At 46.6% G+C, this 23,366-nt stretch overlaps 1 protein-coding gene across 3 annotated transcripts in view; it reads right to left on the reverse strand.

Moving 5' to 3' along the window:
• NRP2 (neuropilin 2) overlaps positions 1-23,366 on the reverse strand; it is a 117,463-nt gene that overhangs the window by 4,869 nt on the left and 89,228 nt on the right. The window contains exon 16 of one of the 3 annotated variants that reach the window (XM_004674358.2): positions 336-386. In XM_004674358.2, coding sequence (XP_004674415.1) covers positions 336-386 — 51 coding nt within the window. Of the gene's footprint in view, positions 1-335; positions 387-12,861; positions 16,286-20,792; positions 20,825-23,366 lie in introns of those variants that run through there. The other 2 variants (XM_004674362.2, XM_012727060.1) reach the window with 2 other exon arrangements.

Here is a 23,366-nt window from a genome sequence, read left to right on the forward strand (position 1 = left end):
GAGCAGGTCAACGGGTTCAAGCAGCTACATGTATAAGAAGCCTGAGTTTTCAACTGCAAGGAGTTTCATCCAGACTTGAAATCCACTAATGTTGAAAGTTGCCCGAAGTAGGGGGCCTGTTTTTGATTAGGCAGCGGGAACTCAATAAACCTTCTAAGTCTTTAAGTTTGACCTTGACAGAGCAATTGATGGTTTCTTCATTCCTTTCTGGATTCTTTTCACTGATAGCTCTGACTAAATTCTGACTTTACAATCTCCTCGGCATCACTTTTGTTGACGACTTTATAACCCAAGTTGAATTTCATGATTAGCTTTTAAATCATAGCAATACTCACCATCAAGTTCATCGTCATAGCCCTCTTGCCCATGTAGTTCTGGGATGTTCACTGTAATGAAAAAGAAAACAAACACGTCAAGCTATAACAAGCTCTATCACAATGGCAAAAAGACAGAGACACAACCTCCTGAGAATGAATTCCCAGTGCAGCAGGCAGCTAAAGAATCACATCTGCTTTAGATCACTGGCGATGTGCATTCGTGCATCCTTTTGCCTTCAAGTGATTTGTCTTTACTTCCAACAGCAACAGAAGAACAGAAACAATAAGAAAGGTCTTTAGTGCCAAGTAAGTTCTCGTTCGTGTCTTTATAATGACTGTCTTTCATTACCAATATGGGCCTGAGTTTTATCTGAGGAACTTCAGAGGCAGCTTAGGCTTACATCAGTTGCCATTACTGTAACATTCACTTAGTATATATAACACGCTGCTTCTCCCCAAAGCACACACCTAAGAGGATAGAAGATAGAAGAAGGTTTTCCTCTCGGTTCCCTATAAGTGTGTGGTACTTTATGGAAGTGTCACAATACCTCTCTACCTCACCATATCTGTGCTAATACCTCTTCTTTCCCTCCCAAGCTGTTTTTCCTGTTGGCTTTCTTCATAGTTTAGATCAAATATGGCTGTCTAATCTGACTAGCCCAGGCATGAGCAGAGTTAATTTACTCTTAATTTTTTTCAGTTTTATTACAGTCTTATTCTTTATTTACTATCAATTTTTGGAGGAAGACAGCCTCTCTAGTCTATAAGATGCTACCCATCTTATAGAAATCAGTCAGTGAACATGTAGAACATGGTAAGACATTAAAAAAGAGAATCAAGTATGTGGCAGAGAGCGAGGTCTGATCCTTCCTTCCTACCTCACAAGTTAATTGTCTGTCCTGGCTGTCAGGGAGAGGACCCCAACGAATGTAAGTGACTCTTTAGGGCTTCTGTTGCCCCCACAGTCAAGTGAACAGTCTTGATGTTAGCACTATTAAGTTGATATCCCAAAATCAAGGCTTAAAACAAAACCAAGATCCCAAGGAGCTAGAGTCAAATAAGAGGAGAAGAAAGAACTTCAGCACAGCCTGAACTTCGTCCTCAGCACATCACCCCAGGAAACAGCTACTTGTCCATGACCTGAACTGAAGATGGGCTCATTAATGCCACACTTGAGGTTAGTCTTTTTTTCTGGAGCAGTAGTTTTAATCACATTAGATCTTCCTCATTCCTGGCCAAAGTCTAAAGCACATTTGCATCCCTGTGGTTGCTAGGAAGGGATGAACAGAACGAGTTGCCAAGACCCTCCTCGATAACTTCAGCCGGTTCTGTTCCTGGCAGGTTTATGGTTCAGCAACTGGCACCTGCAAACCATGGCAGCTTCCCCCATCAATGCCCCCTCCAGCATTGTTCTCCAGGCTCCTCAACACAGACTGCTTCCTTGGAATGAAGACGTGAACATGAATCAACATGAGGCAGGTGGTGTCTGTCACAGGGATCAAACCGAGCTTGTGAAAGTCAACCAGAGCTTTTTTTAAAACTTACGAAAAGGAACAAACATGGTAGACAACCATTACATTTCTAACAATGAACCTTTTTGACGGCATGCTCATACATCTTAACACCTTCTCGGTTAAAATATTCAGAACATTGAATAAGAACAAATGATTCAGCCGAGGGTAAAGTTGTGGGGCAGAAATCCTGTTTCTGCTTTTAGGGTATTCAGTTTCTGCCAAGGAAGTGAGGAATTCTTGGAGGCTCAAATGCCATCTTGCTTAATCTTCTGCCCTCAGAGAAGAACAATTTAGATGCTGTTGGTCATGGTCTGGGAGAGGGTAAAGTGGCATTGAACTTGAAGGATAAAGAGGAAGAGGATGGTCATGACTACAAGGACTCCCAGGAGCCCACAGCCTCTTGTCTCTGGTGGCAGAACACTGGATGAGATGACCTTCCAAGAACGGACCCATTTCGAAAGTTCTATGGGCTTAATTACCCAGATGCAGCTGAGATTTCTGCACCTGGAGAATCAAAAGCTACTTAAGGTAAAGATGAACACGTTAGAGGCTTGCCTTGGCGTTTTGTGTAATCACTGCTCCCTGGAGTTTGGGTGAGTGGGAAGGGGGTCAAAAAGAGGATAAGTTAATCAACATTTTCAAAAGCGCATCTGTTCACCAAACCTTAAAGTAAGAATAGCACACCAGGGAAAACCCAAATAAAGGGAACATTTGTACAAAAAGCGATTGACTTTGATAGCCATCTTCTCTGGTCTCCTTGCTAATGTTCTTGATATCTGTGTTTGTTTAAGAACTTTCTTTCTCAAAAGACTCTTTGCCCTTTATCGGCCATTTTCCTTTCCCATGGGGCCCGATAGGTAAACCTCAACCAGTTTCCTAGGGACGCTGGCAGGAAGCAATGTGATTCTCTCTCCCATCCTTGTAATTCTAGCAAAGAGAAGTCCAGGGAGGAAGAGGCAGAATGAAGAACTAGGCGTGCAAGGCAGACTGGAGCCGCACTTTCCCAGGAAGAAAGTGCGGCAGACAGCAAGAGCATGAGGCCCAGGGGCTTGGAAGTTTGTTTACAGATTTTTTTAATGAGTAAAAACTTGGCGAGGGCCTTCCAGGACCCTGTTTAGGAGGGTGGGTGTTATTTGTGAGTGTGAGTTGGAGGAGAAGAATGGAATGAGCCACTCCTCTAGGGGAACAAAGGTCAGAGAAGGATCTTACCACCCACCTGGCTCCACTTTTGACCTTTGCGGTCACACAACCCTGCTTCCTCCTTAGCGCCAGTGTGGTTCAGTCCCAGGCCAATCTGACAGCAAAGCCCAAATTCTGACTTTGGTGCCGTGGAAGGGCCAGAGGAGACACAGCATTTCCGCCACCCCCACCCCGGTCTGCACACCAGTTCTTGGGGTGTGGGCAGGGCACTGCAGCTACCACCATATCATCACCTCATTCTTACAGAAAAGAGGGTGTCCCCGGGGATCCTAGTGAGCTAGGTACATACACCCCGGCTTTTGCCTGCACTGCACCACTGTAACGGAACCTCTGAGGACCCCGTGAATGTGAAGATGGGTGTCTGCAATCTGGGCCTTCACATTTTCCATGGCAGGCATTTCTCAGAGGGAAGGCTGATTCACACTGTTGCTTACAGGAGGGTCTTCATTAACCACATAACCAGCCAATCAAACATCACTTACTAAGAGGGTTTACCAGGAGTCAGACCAGGGACTCTGGAAAATGACGTGCGTGGCCAGGTGCCTATGATCAAGGCCCTTCCCTATGTAGGGAAGCAAAGACTCACCTGGGCCGGAAGGTGGGGGTGCCTCTGAGACAGTGGAGGCCAAAGCAGAGGCTGGGCTACTGCTAGGAAGGAAGCAGTGTGGGGACAGGCGGCCTGGGGGCCGCTGTGGGGTGAGGCTTGGGGAGGGTTAGCTCCTCTGTCACCTCATTGCTAGAAATAGCTTCAAACATGGAGCTTAGCCTTTTCACTCCGACACTGATCTCTCGGTTTAGGCTTGAATTCATTTTCAGCAGCCCCGGCGAGGGACTCACAGAGATTGTCTTGCCCAGTGGACATCTTCCCGGACTTCTCTGTGTGAGAGTTGGTCCTTTACCAGCCGCCAGTGCAGTGGAGAGGAAGAAATGAAGTCCCGAGAGGCGGGCGGGGAGTTTAGGAGAGTGAGTCATCAGAGTAGATACTACTTAAAAAATAAACAACACTGCCCCAGCCCCCACTTTAACAAACCTGAAGGTTTTCCTATTGGGGTCAAAGGCTCAGGCTGAAAAGTCGCTGAGCCCTCAGGAGACCCTCCCCTTAGCATGGCTGAGAGGTGGGCCAGGTACACCGGGAAGAGAGACTCCAGGTCTCACTCCCATTATCCTGATTTTCCATTGCAAGAGACCCCAATTATTAAAATATCCACCTGACTGTTCCAGGAACTCCCTCTACCCCAGTGGAGTTGACTCTTCTCTAGTGTCCTTTTGGGTAATTGTAACACAGGGCACAAGTGGTGAACAGCTATCCCCAGCCAGGAACTGAGTCTATTTTGAGGAGATGTTTATCCCTGGGGGGGTCTGGAACGCTGCCTGTGATGGAGACCACACATAGTCTGTGGGAAACACCCCCAGCCACACACCAACCTGCGACTGGGAATTCCCCACCCAGCGTGATGTAGGTCTCAACCAAGGATGGGCCCTCCCCCATCCTCTCTCCCTCTCCCCCTCCCTCCACCCCATCGTTCACACACACAGACATACACACTCACTCACTCACAATTTTTCTTTTATCTCTCGCTCATTTTCTCATGTTCTTATGTCCTTAAATTAGCATCCTTTGGAATGAGTTTGTTGTCCTGCAGTTAGTTACACACAGGAAAATCGTGACCTTCCCTTATAACACTGCTCTGGCGTGGCTGGCCATGAGTGTATCCGCACTGACATGGTTGTGTTTCCTTTCTGCATTGTAAAAGGAGCTTCAACAGATGCCGGGAGAGTGAGAAGTCTGCCCCCACCACCAGACTTTCAGATAAATGATTTAAGGCAGCTGGTCCCTGGGTCACTTGCACATAGGTCACTTCAGGACATGGACACATGCTGGTGTCCGCTGAAGGGTCCCTTCCGTGCTAGTGCTGAGCTCTGCATTATGAGGCTTGGTGGAAGCTGATGACAGCCTTGCCATTCAGAGACACTCTAATGATCGTGCGATGTCAGCTCCACACTTTTCCTGAAGGGAAGCAGCACACTGGGTACGGAGCCCTGGGCTGGGGCACTGCCTTGGGAGCAGCGCCCTGGGAGCAGCACCCTGCCCTGGGAGCACTTCCCTGGGAGCACCGTCCTGCCCTGGGAGCACCGCCCTGCCCTGGGAGCCCTGCCCTGGGAGCACCGCATCTCACAACTAGCCTGAATTCTGCTAGCGACAGGTGTGAGAGCTTGGAAAGTCATCAGCCCACTGGGTTTCAGTTTACCCCTCTGCAAAATAAACCATCACACTCTCCCTCCTCTAGAATTGTATCTTCCTACAGAAAAAAAAAAATTCCTACAGAAAAGAGCTCTACCAACCCACACTGCTCAGCACCCCAGCCTGCTCCCCAGATCTGTCCTTTCCTGGATATGGTGGTTCTCTGAAGGAGGCTGTCTACAGGTGGGTATGGAAAGAGAAGACCCCAGAAAGGACAGTCAAGGGAAGTTGTGAGGCCGCCAGGTTTTCAAAACTGGCTTGTTTAGTTTATGAACCAGACTTGCTAACGGGCCATTCAGGAACTGACAAGGTAGTTTGTGTCCCAAGTTTCAAGCCTCCATTTTAAGTGAAGCAGGGCTGACACATCTTCATGGAGAGCCAGGCTGAATGTATCCACTTAACCCACCGACCTGCAACCAGCCTTTAAAGTGAGGATTGAAGAGACTCTCACACACAGGAAATTATTGAAATCATTCATTCCACAGATATCAGGTGTCATCGCATCTACTTTCAAGAGGAAGAAACTGACAAAGGCAGGTAGAAAAAATGTAGCGTGTCACTAAACCAATGGCCAATGGAGCTGAGAGTAAGCCACGTTTTGGACACTATTTGGGGCCGTGATTTATTTTGGAGATTTATTTGGAAGAAACTCTTGATCATTCAGAACCTTTGTTCAACTGATTCCAAGTTCCTGAAGCCGCTGAGCCAGTTAAATCATTGGACTGTTCAGATGGGAGCAGCCTCCAGAAAATTCTCTCAGCCATTTTGTTTTGATCTCAGCAGGAGATACAACACTGAGATTGAAATAAGTGAGAAATAATGAAGGACTGAGGAGATATTTCTTGGCCCTTCAAAGTATTTAATTAGGTTTAACATTGAGTATTGGCTGAAGGTCCCTCTCTCCTCTGCTCTTCATTTCCTAATTCAGTCTGTTCATCCCCAGTTACTACAAGGAGCCAAAAGTTCAGATGTTGATCTAAACTTTGCCAAAGCCCCTCTGTTAGAGAGTCAGGCTACTTGAGAGCCAGTCATCCCTTGCTGGGTTTGGCTTGAGTTTAGAGACACCACCAGAAGATCCTTTATCATGGGTTTTTATCTCTTGGGCTAAAGCCAAATCTATGCAAAGTTATGGAAAAAACATTGTTTTGAGTTTTTGAGCTGAAAAGGAAAGGGGCTTGAAGTATTGAAAAAGTCTGAACATGAACCTCGTCACTGCTTTCTGTTATTTTTAGTTGAGTAATTAGGAGGAGACATTGAAAAGGACTGGAATTACCAACGGCAAACATGAAGGCTGTGAAATGACCCGATAATACTGTCAAGTGTGGAGGTGGAGGAGCAGCTGAGGCCAGAATGGTTCCACTGAACCCCAACAATGGCCTGGAAAGAAGAATGCAGGCAGAGAAATGTCTCGCCATCCAGTTAGACTGATTGTGCAGACTGGAAAAACCTAAAATGCTGATAGAGGAATATTCTAGAATCTCTCTTTTATTTTAGATCTTAGAAAAATCAGAGCTAGTCTCTATTACTATGAGTAATGCTATCAGGCTAGGGTCAGGCTAATAAGAAATAAAGCCCTACCTTTTCCTAGGGTATAGGCTGGAAATAACAGATCATTTCAGGGAGCAAGTGTTTCCCCCCACTTTGCATTTTTATTTCTTTCTGAGATGTTTGGAATAGGGTCCTCTTATCTTTGCATTTCAGGGAATTCCTCCTCCAGGCTTATTCTGCAAGAAGTGTGCATGGAGGAGACACCATCTGGAGAAACCATGGTTTGGTACACAATGGCTCAAGGGGAAGGATGGACTTGAAACAACCAAATTGCATTCACTCCTAAGAAAAGCAGGTTTTCTTCAAGACTGCCCCTCATGTCATCTTTAAAAAAAATCTCTATTATTGGTCTTTCAATAATCTCATTTCATTAGACATCATTTCATTTTCACAGTAATGAGAAAAGCACAAGTCTGGCTGATGTTACTTGAGGACCTGCTTTCATTGTGTTATTTTGCTGACTGTTGAAATTTCCAGGAGACTAGTGATGAGGTTAAGTGAGGACTCAGTGTATATGTAGCTGACCAAGAGGCAGCTACACTTAAAAGCTGTGCTCTTCTGAACACCAGAATGAATGACTCTGGGCAAGATTTTAGGGATTGCAGAAAGGCACTTCTCTCTGTTCACTTGTGAGGTATTGCCCCCAGAAGCTCCCTGGTGAGTGAGGACTTGAATTATAACAGAATCATCCCACTGGCTTTGGTCTCCTGCAACCTTAGTACAAAGGAATCTGCCCCACACTTTTCTGGGAGACGGTTTTGGTGGAGGAGATAGCAGAGAAAGTGTAAGAATGCCAAAGGTAAAGAAAAGAGGCCACCAAGAGTTGCAGACACACCCAGCACGATGGCAGCCAGGTGGAGACAGGTCCTTTTTGTGGAGAAAGGGGAGTTGGCGACCCTCTCAGAAGCTGCTATCAGAAGGTGATGATGGAATTGAGGGCTCAGGGATTCCTGGGGACACTATTATTGAGCTCACACTCCTGACCTGCTGTGGTCCAGGGCTAATGGAACACCTTGGGGGTTTTTGTGACAACCCCTGCCAGCCCCCTTGTAGGGCTTAACTACTGCCTTCCCGCCCAGTCCAGCTACAGGAATGTCCCTGCAGAAGCAAATGGGACAGCACATGTGGCTCTGAGGCCTTTATGCACCTTCTCCCAGCCCCTTGGCAGCAGTAAAGAAACACAAAGGCAAGAAAAGTTTCTTTAACAGCAGCATTAGCATGAAACCTCAATAACCAGCAGGCTGGCTGAGGATAGAATTTGGTCAAAGCTATCCTTCCCCCCCGTCCAGCTCAAAAGCCACCATAACTGCAGCTGGCTGTTCCCTAAAGTGACAGAGAACTCTAGCTTTGTTCATGAATTCTTGCACTCTAGTCTTGTTCATGAATAATTGCGGCCTGAGAAAAATGTGCTGTCAAAACATGGTCTACTATTGTTCCAATATGGATCAGAGCCTTTGCTTTGGGTTGTGTGAGTTCATGCTCTTAAAAAGGTTCAATTTTTCACAATTACAAAAGTAGACAAAATAAGGTCTCTGTGTATGTGTGTGTACATATTTCTACCTCACCTCACTTTTGCTCAAGCTGCTTTCTTTCCTTTTTTAAAGGTTTCTTTATTTGTGCATACAGAACTAGGGTACAGGCCAGAGGTACAGGGGTGGTGAGATGAGTCATCAGAGACAAGAGTGGGAAGCAGAACAACAGATTGACAAAGTACACCGCTGAGGGGAGCAGTGGGCAAGGCAGGAGAGGTCTGCCATGCCATGTGGGTCACCTCCCTGGCCGGGGATCAAACTTGCATGAAACTGTGGCAGCTAACTTCATAGTGCTGTGCTTTACCCTGTTGCACCACCAGGGAGGGCCCTCAAGCTGCTTTCTTTACCGAATCATCCAAGTATCTACCTAAGTCCCATGTCCAAGAGTTAGCACTTTGGGATTTTCGGCAGGCCACAAAGCCTATCGACGATCCAGTTTCTCCAAGTCACAGCACCATGAGCACTTTGTCTTAGTGCACCACAGAAACCAGCTGGTTCTCCAGGAATAAATGATGCTTGCAAGCCACAGGCCCCGGCTTCTCTTCTACTCGCTATCTTTGGCCCGGAGTGGGGGCTGGTAGTTTGCCTGCACATATAAACTTCCCACTAAGAAATGACCTTGCTGCTTGCTGCTTTTCCTTGGTGCACATTAGCCCTGGACCTTCCCCCTTCAGCCCGAAGGGACAGCAGGGGCCTGGTCATAGGCTGCGAGGCCATGAGACTTTCTCCGGCATGTAGGGCTTGTTGTGGCTGCTGAAATACTTTAGTCTGCACCTTCCTGGTGCACTGACCTTAAAGGAGGTTTTTCACATGCATTTTTTAGTAGAAAACATAAATAAATAAGAGCATGGCACAGCAGAGCTACTCTTTGAAGAAACCAAGTGGAACTCATTAATCATGGAGAACAGGGCTCTGCCTGCGGAAACCAGGGATAGAATTAACTCCTGTGCCATAGCAGCCACTGGCCTGTGAGCTGTCACTTCCAACCAGGCCTACATTCTCTATAAATAGGGATTTAAAAAAAAAAATCCCTGTCATGAATGTTATCTTCAGTTAAAACTCTCCCAAATATTCGTGCAAGCACTATGCCCACTTTAGAGAAACAGTCATAGAGTTATAGGGTTTGGGTAGAGGGCAAAATACACCAGGTATACGCCAGGATGTCTGTGAGTTTATCTTTTTCAAAAAGGGCAGGTTCACTTTAAAACTCCGCCATTTGAAGCCTTTACTCCAATGAAAAGGGCCACACTATCGGACACAGAAATTCTATTCTAGAGAAACGTGACTAAGAGGTAACTGCAGGACGTTCTTTCCAGCATTGTTTATAACAGCGACAAACTACAGCCTGGATGCCCACCAGTAGGGAAGCAATCTATGCTGGGTCCTGTACATGTCGCAGGCTGCAATGTAACCGCCGAAAAGCGTGCAATACATCTACCAGCGTGTACTGAAGCACCCTCAAGACTCTGTCCAGTGAAGAGAAGCAAGTGAGCAAATGCTAACACCATCTACACAGAACCTAATGCAGTCACAAGTAAAGAAGCTCACACAACTGGACATAAACATGTACACTTACAAACGTATAAAATAAGGCCTGGGAGTCAGTAGCTCAAACCTTCTCTCATGATTACCTCTTGGGAAGATAATGGAATTGATGAAAGAGAAATGTGCTGTTTGTACTTTTTGAGAATGCTGTAGTGTAAATTTGAAAGAGACACCCAGCCAGTTATTACTATGCTAAAATGTGCTCCAATAGCCTCCTTCTAGGTATAACTGTGGTCATGGCTCCTCAAAAAGGTGCTTTCCGGGCCCTCCCTGGTGGCGCAGCGGGTTAAAGCACAGCACTAAGAAGCTTAAGCCACTTCCGCATGAGTTCGATCCCCCGCCTGCCCCGGAGGAGATCCACAAGGCGTGACAGACCTCTCCTGCCCCACCCACTGCTCCCCTCAGCAGTGTACTTCGTCGATCTGCCTGTTCTGCTCCCCACTCTGTTCCTGGTGAATCCTCTCACCCTCCACATCTCTGGCCTGTACTCCAGTTCTGTATAAATAAATAAATCTTAAAAAAAAAAAAAGGTGCTCCCCTACTCAACGCCCAGGCCCACTTCCATTACTTCTGTCACTGGTCAAGCAATCTTTCCTATTGGTTGGTCTGGTGCCTGTGAGGCCAGTTAGTTTTGGGGGCTCTTGGAGGTCAATAACAGCAAAACCCAAGAACTATTACTTTATTCCAGAAGAGAAGAGAATAATTCTGTGTCCACTTGACTTGGGCAAGAATGACTCCTTTTGGTTGTCTAGATTCTCCATTGTTCCACACCATGTTCGGTGGGTTTTTGTTCGCTGGCAACTGCCTAACTCTTGTATCTCTTCAGTGTGCAGGTTTTGAGCCAAAGAGAACTTCTCTATACAGTTATTGTAAACAGACCCTGGTTGAGGCCCGAGGCCTGATGACTTAAGGGTACAGATTTTTGATCATATCTGACTTCTATACAGGCTGATCTATGTCTGATTTAATTAAAACCTACACTATTCCTCGCTTTAAATATATTTATACAAGGCGATTCTTTTCCCTGCCGATTGTAAGACTATCAGCCTGTGTTCCCCTCTCCCCACCTTTTGCTCCAGTCGGATTTGTTTTGTGTTTTCTTTGGGCCCTTGCTGAAGTGGATGAAAGGCAAGTTTCACTGTGAGAGCCGTGGATGTGCACAATTAAAGCGAGATCTGTAGTTTGCTCAGATGTGTGGCCGCAGTACAGACATGTCAAAACTTAAAAATGAAGTTCTTTTTATCAAAGATTACAGAAAGGCCACAGCATTTGTTCAAAACAACCGCTGAGTTGGTAAAGGGAGTGAGGGAAACAAACACAGTGGCTCAGGGGTTGTGCGGGCTGTGTTATCTGGGCGAAGAGGGCAGCGTCTTGCTTCAGCAGCAAAAATGCACATTTCAACCATCATGATGGGGTGGGCAGGGGCCAAAACAGACCATTCTGGGCCTTGACATCTGGTATTTATGGTCCATGGAAACAAAATTTTTGTAACATTTATGCTTGGACTAGGTTTAAAATATCACACTGACAAGAGCATGGTGTGTTTGACAGCCGAGATTAAAGCCCTAACAGTCTTTGCCTTTGGGGGAAGAGAGAGTAACTCCAGAATAAGTAGTGGGACTAGAACCACGGTGGGAAATGCATTGATGAAATCCTCAAAGGTGTCTCCAAAAACAGTCATGTTAATGAAGCATACGGGTGGCTAATTTAATTTTTGTCCGGCAAGTCTGGTCCCAGACCAGCTCAGGAAAATGTTGCCTGAGACTGAGTCTGCTTGCAATAAGTAATTCTGATATGCTTCCATTTCCAACTCATCCTAATAAGAACATAGGACTTTAAGGAGGGTCAAATGGTATTTAGAGAAAAATAGGTAAGAGTGCTTGTCACTAGAAGAACAAACCATGCAGTGAGCAGGGACACATTGGTCTCCCGCAGGGGTGGAGTGACAGCTAATCTGAGTCACCTGTACAAGAGCTTTTTGAGAGTTCTGAACCCAGAAGTTGACTTCCTTTCAGCTCCATTTAGTTTGGCTTTATAGTGACATACTCCTTCCTGGACCTAGGTGTAGGCAGGAAGAGAAGTAGGACGCTCACAAAAGTAGGATCTTCTGACAGATTCTTTTCTCGGGACCTTCCAGATCAGTTTTCAGGTCCTTCAGGAAAGCTCCCAGGTTGATGGAATGTCCCTAATACACCCCATAAGTGGGGGCAATGGACTATCCTGACCACCACCCAGAAGCACTGAAAACCTTGGAAGCTAAATTTCTGAGATTTTTCCCCCCTACCCTAAAATGAAAATATTTTATATAACTGGGTCACTAGCAATCCGAAGAGGAGAACCAGTGGAAAGTTATTGTCAAGCAAGATGTCACTTTTGGAGACAGTCTCCCTAAGTTCCTCTCCTCAATGTTTGCATAGAACAGTCCTTTCATAAAACACTGCAAAGACTGCAGGTTCACAGTCATCAGATAATTAACTTCTCGCCTTGCTCCAGGATGAAGTCTGAAGACCTTGTTTGGTAGGTGCTCGGTAAGATGTCACGGCTTCATCTCCAAAGGAGCAAGCTCCCTCCATCGCCCCAGCCAGTGCATGATTCAGCTTTGCTGGCCACACCCCTCTGCACCCCTTTGCAAGTAATCTAATCTCCAGGGGTTTGCCATCAAGAGAAATTTTGTGGAATCACATCGAGCAATTTAGCACTTAGCAACTTGTGCAAAATCCCACACCAATCATAAAAGTTGGCTCAGCTGCACAAATTGGATCAAACTCCTAACAAGCAGTAATAAAAATCCAAGAAGAATAGGCTGCCATTGAGCCTCAAGGAGAAAACCCACCTTTCTCCCACAGAAATGCTCAGTAGCTCAGAAGACACTGTGGAAAGCTTTGGAAGCATCAGTTTGCTCAAAGCCGACATTTCCACTTTGTTCTTACAGGCAAAGGGGGGAAAAAACCCAGATGTTTGTATAAAAATATCATCATTTTATTACATTCCACACAATACATTTTCAAATAGTTTCCAACATCCACAAGTTATTTTGACACACAGGCAATGCAAGAGATGTCACAGTTAGAGGAGGGGGAATAAGAATAGGAAGCAAACATTTTTAAGTTTTCTTGTTGTTCTTTGGTAATTTTTGATTATTTAGGTGTTTGTTTGCCTGCTAGTTACAGGTTCTTTTAAAAAGGTGTTATCAACCTCAGAAATGTTACTGGAGTTCCTATCCTATTCTGGCTTTAATCCCAAAAATGTGGGACAAGGGAAAAGACAGTTTTATTTTATTTTCAGCATCCTGTTTTTTTTTTTAGTGGCAATGGTATTATTTTTTCCCTTTTTTTCCCTGCCTGCACTGCAATTAGGAGATCATAATAATATCAAGGAGGGAATTTTTTTTTTTTTAACCCCAGAGATAAAGGTTTCCCTCCTGGAGCTGTTGACATAAAATCTCTAAGGCAAAAACTTTACCAACCCAAGCTAGACCTTCAATTCAATTCATTCATTCATTCATATTTGAATAGTTGCAATCACCTCTTTGTCTTCTGAGAAGCAATTCTAGACACATGCATGCATGCATTCACCTGTCCAGGCTATTTTTCTTAGAAGAGTGACTCTTCCCTCCCACATGAAATACGGAATTTTGCTTTTTTACAGCTGCATGACATGAAATTTTATAGAAGAGTTTCCCTTTTACTATACTGCCTAGATAATACTAAGAACATTGCTGGGGCTGAGAGAGCAGAGAGAGAGAGAGCCAGAGAGAGAGAGAGAGGAAAAAAGAGAGAAAGTGTATCATCCCCAGCTGAAGTGCACTATGGGATTCACAAAGAATTCAGTAGCTGAATATTCCATGGCATGTGCAGAAAGAGGATGCCCCAGGGGGCATCCAATAAAGACAGCAAATTCACAAAGTCGTTGTTACAGGAAGGGAACTCCTCAAGGGTATATGGCTTGGGTTTTCCAGGTGTAATTTCCTGGCACCACACCTGTATGAAGTGCCTACAGGGGTGTCATGTCAATCATTTTGTGGGAAGGTCTGACCCCAAACACAACTGGATGTGGAAACTGAGGTACAAAGCCCTTGGAGACTGGCAAGAGGGTGGGGGCAGGGTCATCTATGTATCCTCCCCCTCCCCTGGCTTCTCCATCTTCAGCTGGGGTAGGACACTTCTTGAAACCTTAAGGTAGCTCATCTAGCCTTTCATCTTTTCTTTTCTTGGCAGGGCTGCTGTGGTTAAGACAGAGTAGCTCTTTGAAATCAAGTAAGAGTGGGAGAGCACCGTTCCTTCAGGAGGATGAGATAAGCCAGATGCGAAAGTGAGTGTGTGTTTTAGGAATCTATGTGGATATTCTGAAAGAATGTTAGAAGTCTCTCGCTCAAGCGGTCAAAAAAAAAAATCATTAGTATTTTGCTCTCAGAAGGTACCTGGAGGCTTCCAGCCCAGGCCACCACCTTAGGAGAGAAACTTGTACTTCTCCAGGAGTCCTATGGGATGGGAAGGTGAGACATACACCCCAAGGCTGAGCCAGTACCCGGAGAACCTCGTTAAAATACACATTTTCTATCAACAAAATCGACTTCATTGTTGGATCTACCCTTTACGAAAGGTAAATTGCATGTCATTATGCAATTCATCACTCACACCCCATCCCCCTTTTAGAGAGGACAACTGGGTAGCCATGGATTTATCTTCATTATACCTTCTGATGATGCGGCAATAACTGGAAATGCCAGGCCAGCCTAGGCGGGTTTATTTGCCAGATGCCAAGAATGCTTTAAGGGGCAGCACACTGATACATTACAAAACGATTACTTTTATTCTCCCATGATATTTAAATAAGTCAGGGGGGCAGCCGCCAATGTTAGCAGCTAGAACTTCAGGCACAACTAACACCACAGAAGGAGAGCCATGGCCTCTTCCCTCACATCTTACAAATGTTATTACAATGACCAATATAATACCAAAGAGTAGGGCTTTTACCCTTCTTGCACACAATGAATCCTCAGGGGGAGAAGACTTTTAAAAGACAACATTTCAGTTCTGCCTCCCCCTTCCTTCTCTCCGTCACCCCCCACCCCACCCCCCTCTCAACTTAAACGAGTTACTGCTTTTCCTACATCATTCTCAGATCGGTTATTCTCTATGACTTACTCCAAGATTGGACTTAACTGACAAAAGCTAAACATTCATTATGAGCTTATCTTTCATAAGGCAACATGAAACAGATTTGCTTTAGGGTTGGAAGTAGAGATGGTTCCCAATGCACCCAACGGTGTGTTATCTCAAAGACACCAGGCCATGAGACTAGTGGTCCGGTCTGAGTGTCTGAGTGCCCTGGGGAACCTTCCCCTTGGGTGGAGGGGGGGGGGGAGTAAGGAAAGGGGACAGGGGATAGGAGGGGCCACATTTCACTTCATGTGGCCACTAGATTTTTAGGTTCCTGGAGATGACAGTGGTAGCCAACAGAAACCCAGCCAGAGCTCTAGATAAGGCAACAAAAAGCTTCGATCTCTTCTCCAAGTAAACAAAACTAGTACAGTATATTATTTTCTTGTAAAATGTACTCCCGGAGAAGTAACACAAGAGTGAAAGGGGTTCTTCTCGGAACACACCCACACACTCCCCTCAACAATGACCAATCTCTCTCACCCCCCACCACACACACACACACACACACACACACACACTGAGCTTTTCACACACACACGTTTACTATGTACAAGCACACAGATGCAGGTTTCCCCTCAAGTCTCCTGGCAGACTGTCCACCAAGAGGAGTGTGGGGTAAGGCAAGGGGAAGCGGGGAACCAGTCTCTGGAAGAAAACCAGCTGAGCCTTGAGCTGTGAAGTACTTAGGGGTGTATCTCTTCTCATATTCCAAGATGCAGCATTAGAGTCGGGGGCTGTTGTTTTGGAATGAACAAAAGGAACAAAAAATGAACGCAAGGAGAATGCCCGGGATGGATGAGAGCGCGCACAGGGTCCGCGCTCGGAGAGAGAGAGATGTCTGAGAGTTCGCACAGAGACTAGGCGAGGAGAAAAAGTGCAAAATCGAGGCAACGTGTTTGCAGTCTTTCTTGTTTGATTGGGTGCTGTCCTTGCTTCGGCGCTCAGCAGTGCGAGCTGCGGTCTTGCTCTAGTTTAATGGTTAGGGTGGGTTCCACCGCCAGAGGGGGCCCGTTGGTGTACTGGGAGGTTTTGTAGGTGATGGAGTGATCGGTCTTCTTGGCCGCATAGCGGAACCGGTGGTAGTGGAGCACCAGGGCCAGCGCGACGGAGACCAGCACCAGCACCGCGCCCCCGGCGGCCATTACGTAATACCAGTAGGCTGGAATGGGCTGCACGGGCACCGTGTCCACTGTGGGCTCGGTCCCTGGTAGGAGGGTGCCCCCTGGTGGAGAGACACAGAAGAGTGTTGCTAGGCTGAGAGCATGCAGACTAATAAAAATTAATTAAAAAAAAAAAGAAACACACACATGCTTTGGAGCAGATAGGGAAGGGGCAGGGGGCTCGGATGGCGCTGAGCATTTCGTTTGTGCAAAGCACTTTTAAACGGATGGTATTATTTCCTATCCACAACCTTATGAGGTAGGTACTGTCGGACCCATTGTACAGACGGGGAAATAGAGGCTCAAAGTGGTTAAATTAACAGTGGTTATACAGCCAGCAAGTGAGTACAGAATTCAACCAAACAGCTCTATGGTTACAGAGCTTCTTCCTCTTTCTGTTAAAGCAAGATTATTCTATTTCATATATAGAAGCATTTCTCTCTCACACACACACACACACACACACACACACACACCCCACAAGTCAATGATACTGAAATGACTTCTGGGATTCGCTAAGGCTGTTACTGGTGGAAATACACTATTTGGCCTAGCTGGCCAACATTCTCAAACAATGTATTAATTAGGCTGGCTAGACTTGAAGGTAAATTCCACTTTGTCTTGCCAAGGCTTCTGTGCCCAATGAAATCAGCCGGGTCTTGTCTAAACAGGTCAGTTACCACTGTCAAGTCATGACTAACTCATCTTCATTTTTTTAATTGGGTAGAGGATTTTAAAAGCAGGTTTGATGGGACCCTGCAACAAAAAACGTGGGCGCAAAATGATAGTGATAGTAATTTGAGAGCGAGAGTGAGTGAGTGTGTGAGAGCAATGGGAGGGGGGGTGGGAGGGAGATCATTCTTAATCATGGAAAAGACAGGAGGGAAGAGAAGCTAGCAGAGGATTTAGAAGGCAACCACATTCTCTGGCTGGCCTCTGGTTGCCATGGAGATGATGTTGTAGATTTAAGCCCAGGGTAACTCTGGGGAAAGACTGGCTAGCGTCCCACTTGATGCAAAACAGCGCTACAACTTGATTCTCCCAAAGATTTACATCAGATGAGAATCTGGCCCAGAATGGGACTAGGAGCTTTTGAGCTTGCCAAAACCAGACATGATCTTTACTTCTGAAAAATGATGTATGCTTAACCCATGAAAAATTCCTCCCTAGCTGCTACATCAAGTGGTGGTGGCCAGAAAGATGTATCCTCTCTATTCCTGGGATGCCCCAGGAGGGGACCCATGGGGGGGGGGAGGGCAGCTGCCTGCTGCGCACACTGCTGGTCTCACTCTGTGCAAGACACAGACGGGCTCATTGAGATTTTCATGCCCCACCCCACCCCCTCTCCCCCAAGAGGCTCGGAGTTCCCCAAGCAGAGCTCCCTCTCATCTTGGTTTCTACCTAAGGGGATGCACAAAGAAGGCACTCAATAAAATCTTGGGATGAAAGAGCTGAAGGGAAGATGCCTGCTTCTAAGAAAGCATTTGAAACACCAGAACTCTGCTCTTTGATGAGTGTGCACGTGTGTGTGTGTGTGCGTGTCTTAAGAGAGGAAAGGGGGGTGTCATCCCTTCTGATGTTTTCTCAGGGGTGGTAGAAAAATGAGAGCATTTTCCTGGGAAATCCTTTAGAGCTGCCCCCCTTCCTAGCACTCCATCACTGCTTCCCCTAGGCTGGCGCTCCCCTTGGGCTGGGGTGCATCAAGCCGCAGCAGTGGGCCAGCTTTGACAACGACATACCGCTCCCCTTGTATCTTGGCAGGCACGTCCTCTGCCCCAGGAGGAAAGGGTTCCAGAATCCCAGTCCCTACCCTGCCCCATTCAACATTCTCCTCTTTGTTACCTCCTACTCAATTTATCTTTTCCCCAAAACCAGCTCTATCTCTTAATCATGTCATTACTGTAGCTGAGAAAGCACTCATACTCCTTTTTCTTTTTTTTTTTGGTGACCATTTTGAAAATTATACCTAGAAACTGAAAGAGAAAGCAAGGCATTGAGCACGGCTCCTTGAAATGGCCAGCTTGCGAGTCACGGTGAACTAGTGTCAACTCATTATTCAGGTCACCAAGAGTATCTGCTGCCTGGCAACCATCCTGCTGTTAGAGTTTCATGCAGGCTCACAAGAATGCTCGAGAAACAACAAAGTATGCAGGGGCAGCCTGAAGTTCCTCCATGGCACCTCTCCCCAAAGGCGTCCTCTGGTTTGCTCTGAATTCGGCTTGGCGCCACTGACAGGTCACCCTCTAATGAGGCTGCAAATCACTCGTGAGAGAAAGAAAGGCCAGAAACCCATAGGAGTGAACTCCCCTTCCAAAGCACCTGACCAGACCACAAAGGCGGGAGCATGAATTTGGGTCAAGCAGGAAACGCATGACGGGCCCCTTCCTTCCCTCCATCACCACTGCTACAGCTCAGAGGTCGGCGTCCCTTTGGCCTGAACGCTGTCTTTCATGGTCGGCACACCACCCAGCACTCCGAGTACCAGAGCTTGGAGGCTGAGCCCTTAATGCTACCTTTTTATGAAAGAGACCAAAAGTTGGGCACACTGAGGAGGGGCCCAAGTGTCACCTCAAGGAGGTAACACCACATGTGGGCTCCACAGACCCCTGGCCTCAGACTTCAGCTCCACTCTGAACACACACTCCACTTTGGATATAGGACCCAGAAGTGGGCACTTCCTGGTGGCACAACAGGTTAAAGTGCAGCATGGTGAAGCTCTCTGCAGCCACTGCAGTGCCAGTTTGATGCCCAGGCAGGGAGGTGACCCACATGGCAAGGCAGACCTCTCCTGACCCGCCTGCTGCTCCCCTCAGCAGTGTATTTCACTTGATCTGCCTATTCTGCTCCTCACTCTGTCTCTTGTGAATCCTCTCACAATCCTGCACCTCTGGACTGTACCCCAGTTCTTGTATGCATAAATAAATCTTTTCAAAAAAAAGACCCAGAAGACATCTGGGGAGGCATTATATCAGCCCTTAAGTATTTTCCTTAGGAAACTGTGCGGGGGAATGAGAAAACCTATAGGTGAGATTGTGCTTCTAATGTTAAAAGATTTTGAAAAGAGGATATACCTAGCAACCTCATTCCTCGTGAGCAAATTTTGAGTGACCCACGGTTGGGGAGCCGTGTTTCTCAGACAGGTGGCTAGCTGCTGTGGAATCTGCTCTGTGGCAACCTTCAAGGGCCATATGCGAATAAGGCTGTGGCTTATCAGTGAGAGAAAAAGGCGCTAGATCAGTCGAGGCTAAATCCCCTTTCACAGCACCTTCCCAGTTAACAGAAGTGAGCCCACGAATGTCATATGGATGGATGGGTTTTGGACCAACGTTCAGAGTCCTTGAAAAATGCCAATGACTTAATGGTACCTTACAGAACAGTTTTCCTAGGAAATTGCTTGAGATCCTGCCAGTTCATACTTTGCCTCCACATGAGATTGCAAAACAGTGTCTGCGCTGAGCAGATGTTACCTTCACCAGGTGCCCAGGCTGGTGAGTGGCTCTAGTTTAGCCCCACTCAGTCACCTGGGATGGCCAGCTCTTTGCCTTATGGTTCCCCCAACATGACAGGGGCCAACCTCACCCAGAACAGGGGATGTGCTGGCCTGACTGGGCCCACTGATTTCTTGACTTCTCCACTTTTATTTTCAACAGGAAAGTGCTTGTCAACCCCTGAACTATTTTTCACTAGTTTCCATTCCCTAACTCTCCAGTTTTCTCATTGTGTGAGATCATGAGAAACAGGTATGTAAATAGTCAATAACTCCAAGTGTATTTGCAAGGTTGGGCAGACTCCCATCTGTAAAAATTCTGAGCCCCCTAGAGAAAGGGGCAATGAAAAAACACAAAGAATTAAGATTTTTAGAGACACTAAATTCCAAGCCATGCAAGGGAGAAAAACAAGGAAAAAATTGCACTGTGGGCAATGTTCCATCCATGCCCAGTGGGTCAAGCGGGCCGCTGAATTACTAAGCAACGGGGAGATGTGCCCATAAACAGACTCAGGGAGGGAACACTGGCCATGCCAGGCACACTGGGCTTCTGGTGAAGCATCTTCTTTATTCCTTTGGACCATTAGATGGGAGACAGTTGAACCTCAGAGGAAAAGTGATTTTTCTCCTGGTTTAATGTGGAGGAAAACCGAATTGTAGGGTGAGCAGCACATCGTGAAACACAGAGCTGGTCGGGAAGCCTCGGGCACATTCACTCAATGTTGGTGACGCTCGCTCCGCTGTCAGTGACGTTTCGCCTTCTGTGACGCTCGCTCCGCTGTCAGTGACGTTTCGCCTTCTGTGACTCTTGCTCCACTGTCAGTGTCGAGGTCAGATCCGGAGGTCGTGGAGCAATTGAGGCCAGTACACACATTAAACAGTCCACAACGCTGCTTGTGCAGCAACCCGGGAAACCCAAGGCTTGGGACGCAGTCTGCCCCGCCGGTCGGTTTATTAGCTGGGCAGACGCCCAGTCCTGATCAAGTGCGATGGAGCCTGAAGCAGCCCTCTCCCCTTTGGGCTCTTACTTCTGCTTGAGGACGGTGTTGAGTGAGGTTCTCACTGAATCACTGAAGGGTAAGCATCTCCTACAGTTAAGTTTCTGAACCATTCTCTGGACATCATCCCGGTTTCCAATGGAAATGTTTTGCAAGATCCCAGTGGTGGTTTCAGAAGAAAAGGGGGGAAAAAGCTCATTGTAAATAAGAACTGCTTGAGGCCTGGCCCGTCTGCAGTCTTCTGTTACAGGTTGAAAATGAAGTGCTAGTGAAGAGGCAGTTCAGATAAAAGATTTATTTAATTTGTGAGATTAAACGGACAACAGAAAAAGGTTGGCTCCTCTGGAAAGTTTACAGAAGCTAAGAGAAGAATGTGGTCACGCCCACTGATCTGTCTGGAAAAGGAATGTAAAGTGGAAAATATCCCTGAGAAATGACTTTCGATTTGCCTTCCAACAATGGTCGGGGGTCACTGGAGGGTTCCGAGGGGCTGGCAGCAACGGTGTTGAATCCCCCTATGTCTTGAAAATGCCTCTAGATTCAGATCTGTGGCTGCTGAAGTCTCAGACGTCTCACATCTCTCTGGAGACGCTTATATGACTTTCCTTTAACTAAAGTTTGCCCCTTCTATTCTTGAAGAGAGCAAAAGTCGGTGAAAAGAAAAATAATTCTTAGAGAAACTGACGTTGGCAGCTGTGTTGGTGAATGGTAAACTTGAGGGGAGGCGCTGGCCTCAGGGGTAGGGAGGCAGCACACCCCAGCAAACCTCACTGAATGCCTCAGTGTCGCCTTAGGCAAGCAATGCAGTCAAGCAGTTAGCCAGCTCACACGCATCTGATCCCCATGCTTCCCTGCTCAGCAACACCTAGTCTTAATCTGGCAGCTGGAGCCAAGGGAGGGGGCGAGGAGGAGTCACACACCACAGCGGCCGATCTGGAGCCTGGCAGGCCTAAGAATACTTACTTCCCTGCTTTCATGAGGGGATTACATGCAAGAACACCGCTTAACCCTCACAGAGGCACGGGCATGCCTCTGGGACACAGGAAACCTTGGAAAAGGAATCTGGGGCCAACCAAGGATCTTGTGCCTGGGGTGAGGACGTCACACTGGTGGGCAAAGCCTCGGGAGGCAGCAAGTGGGAGGTGAGGGCAGGGGTGGGAAAGGAGAAATGGGGTGAGAAATGGCAGAGATGGCACCAAGTAAACAGAGCTTAAAACCTAAGGCACAGAGTCCAAACCCTGCCAGCTCAGTAACACCCCACGATAGGTCTCTCTCAAGACTGCTCCCCCGAGCCTGCCAGACAGCCGTTGATGTTCACTTTCTCCTGGCTTTCCCCAGGTGAAAACCTCAGTGGGCTGCAGAAAGTGGGACCCAAGAGGAGTCTGAGACATAAAAGCCATGGTCACAATGGCTAGCAGGAGATACTGATGTTTCCTTTTTTATTACCGCCCGCCTGCCACAGGTACACCCTGGTCTGGGCTTTCGAGCATCTCTAACGGGAAGGACACCAGACCCGGTCTCTCTGCTCTGCTTTGTTCAAAGCCCACAGCTTCTGACAAGAACAAGAACTCTCGCTTCCACAGTGAGCTGCTAAAAATAGCTACCTGGTCAACAATCACGGGACTGTGATTATGGGCTTTCTATATTTTTACTGGCTTCTTTACCATTCTTTTTTCTTTTATTGAAAAAAGAGAGTATTAGTGAAGAGGAAATAATCCATCACCTTAATTATACCACTTTTTGGTTCTTTTTTTCTCCTCGCTTTTACACAGTTTTTCATTTGTTAAAGCTCAAATGCTAGAAAAAGATGCATGACGGCACTATGTTTACAGCCACTGCTTAAAAAAAAAAAAAAGGAATTTGCACACAGATGCATTGTATGAAATGTGACTCATAACAACAATAAAAAAGTCTTTTTAAAAATCAAATGACAACACCGCTTATTCATTCTCCTTTCTCCTCATCCCCTCTATGCTTTCCTTTTCTCCCATGGCTTGTATCTCTTCATTACTGACTCACACCCTGATCGACGATCAAAATAGACACACTAAGCCGGAAACACATGGCAATTCCAATAAACAGAAAATGTTCCATGGCAAGAAGTGAGTAAGAAGCAGTAAATGAAAGACACTTCAAAATACAAAAGATCAAGTCTACCTAATAAGCCCAGGTCCAGAAGCCAATTTTATTGCCTTTCCTTCAAGCTTTATCTAGTTTTTCCCAAGGAATGGGTTGGCTTCTAGCTCACGGCTAATGTATAAAGGAAAAGAAAAACAACCCAATTCAAAAACCATACAAACCAAGCACACACCTATTGCTAGCAGTATTTCACCATTTACTTTTCACCTCTTGCTTGCCCAAACCTGACTTCTCTTTGTTTCTCTTTTTGAATGAAAAGGCTGATTTAATCCCCAGGCACCCACAGCCCTACTGAGACAGCTGCCACTGTCAAGGAGAGAAACAGGGTGCCAGTCCCCAGGTTAGAGTGAGCAAATGGTCCTTTCCTTTCTCAGAGGGAAGGCTTCGTGAGAATCAACACAGTGCTGTACGCTGAGGCCATGTGGGCCTTAGCCCAAATCAGACTCCCTGGGCCTCCCTGGGTTCAAGTGGCCGTCAGCGTGGGGTTCCACGGAAAACCTGCCAATGTGATTAAAATCA

Source organism: Condylura cristata, unplaced genomic scaffold, assembly GCF_000260355.1.
Source record: "Condylura cristata isolate star-nosed mole 26May11 unplaced genomic scaffold, ConCri1.0 scaffold00002, whole genome shotgun sequence".
NCBI lineage: Eukaryota > Metazoa > Chordata > Mammalia > Eulipotyphla > Talpidae > Condylura > Condylura cristata.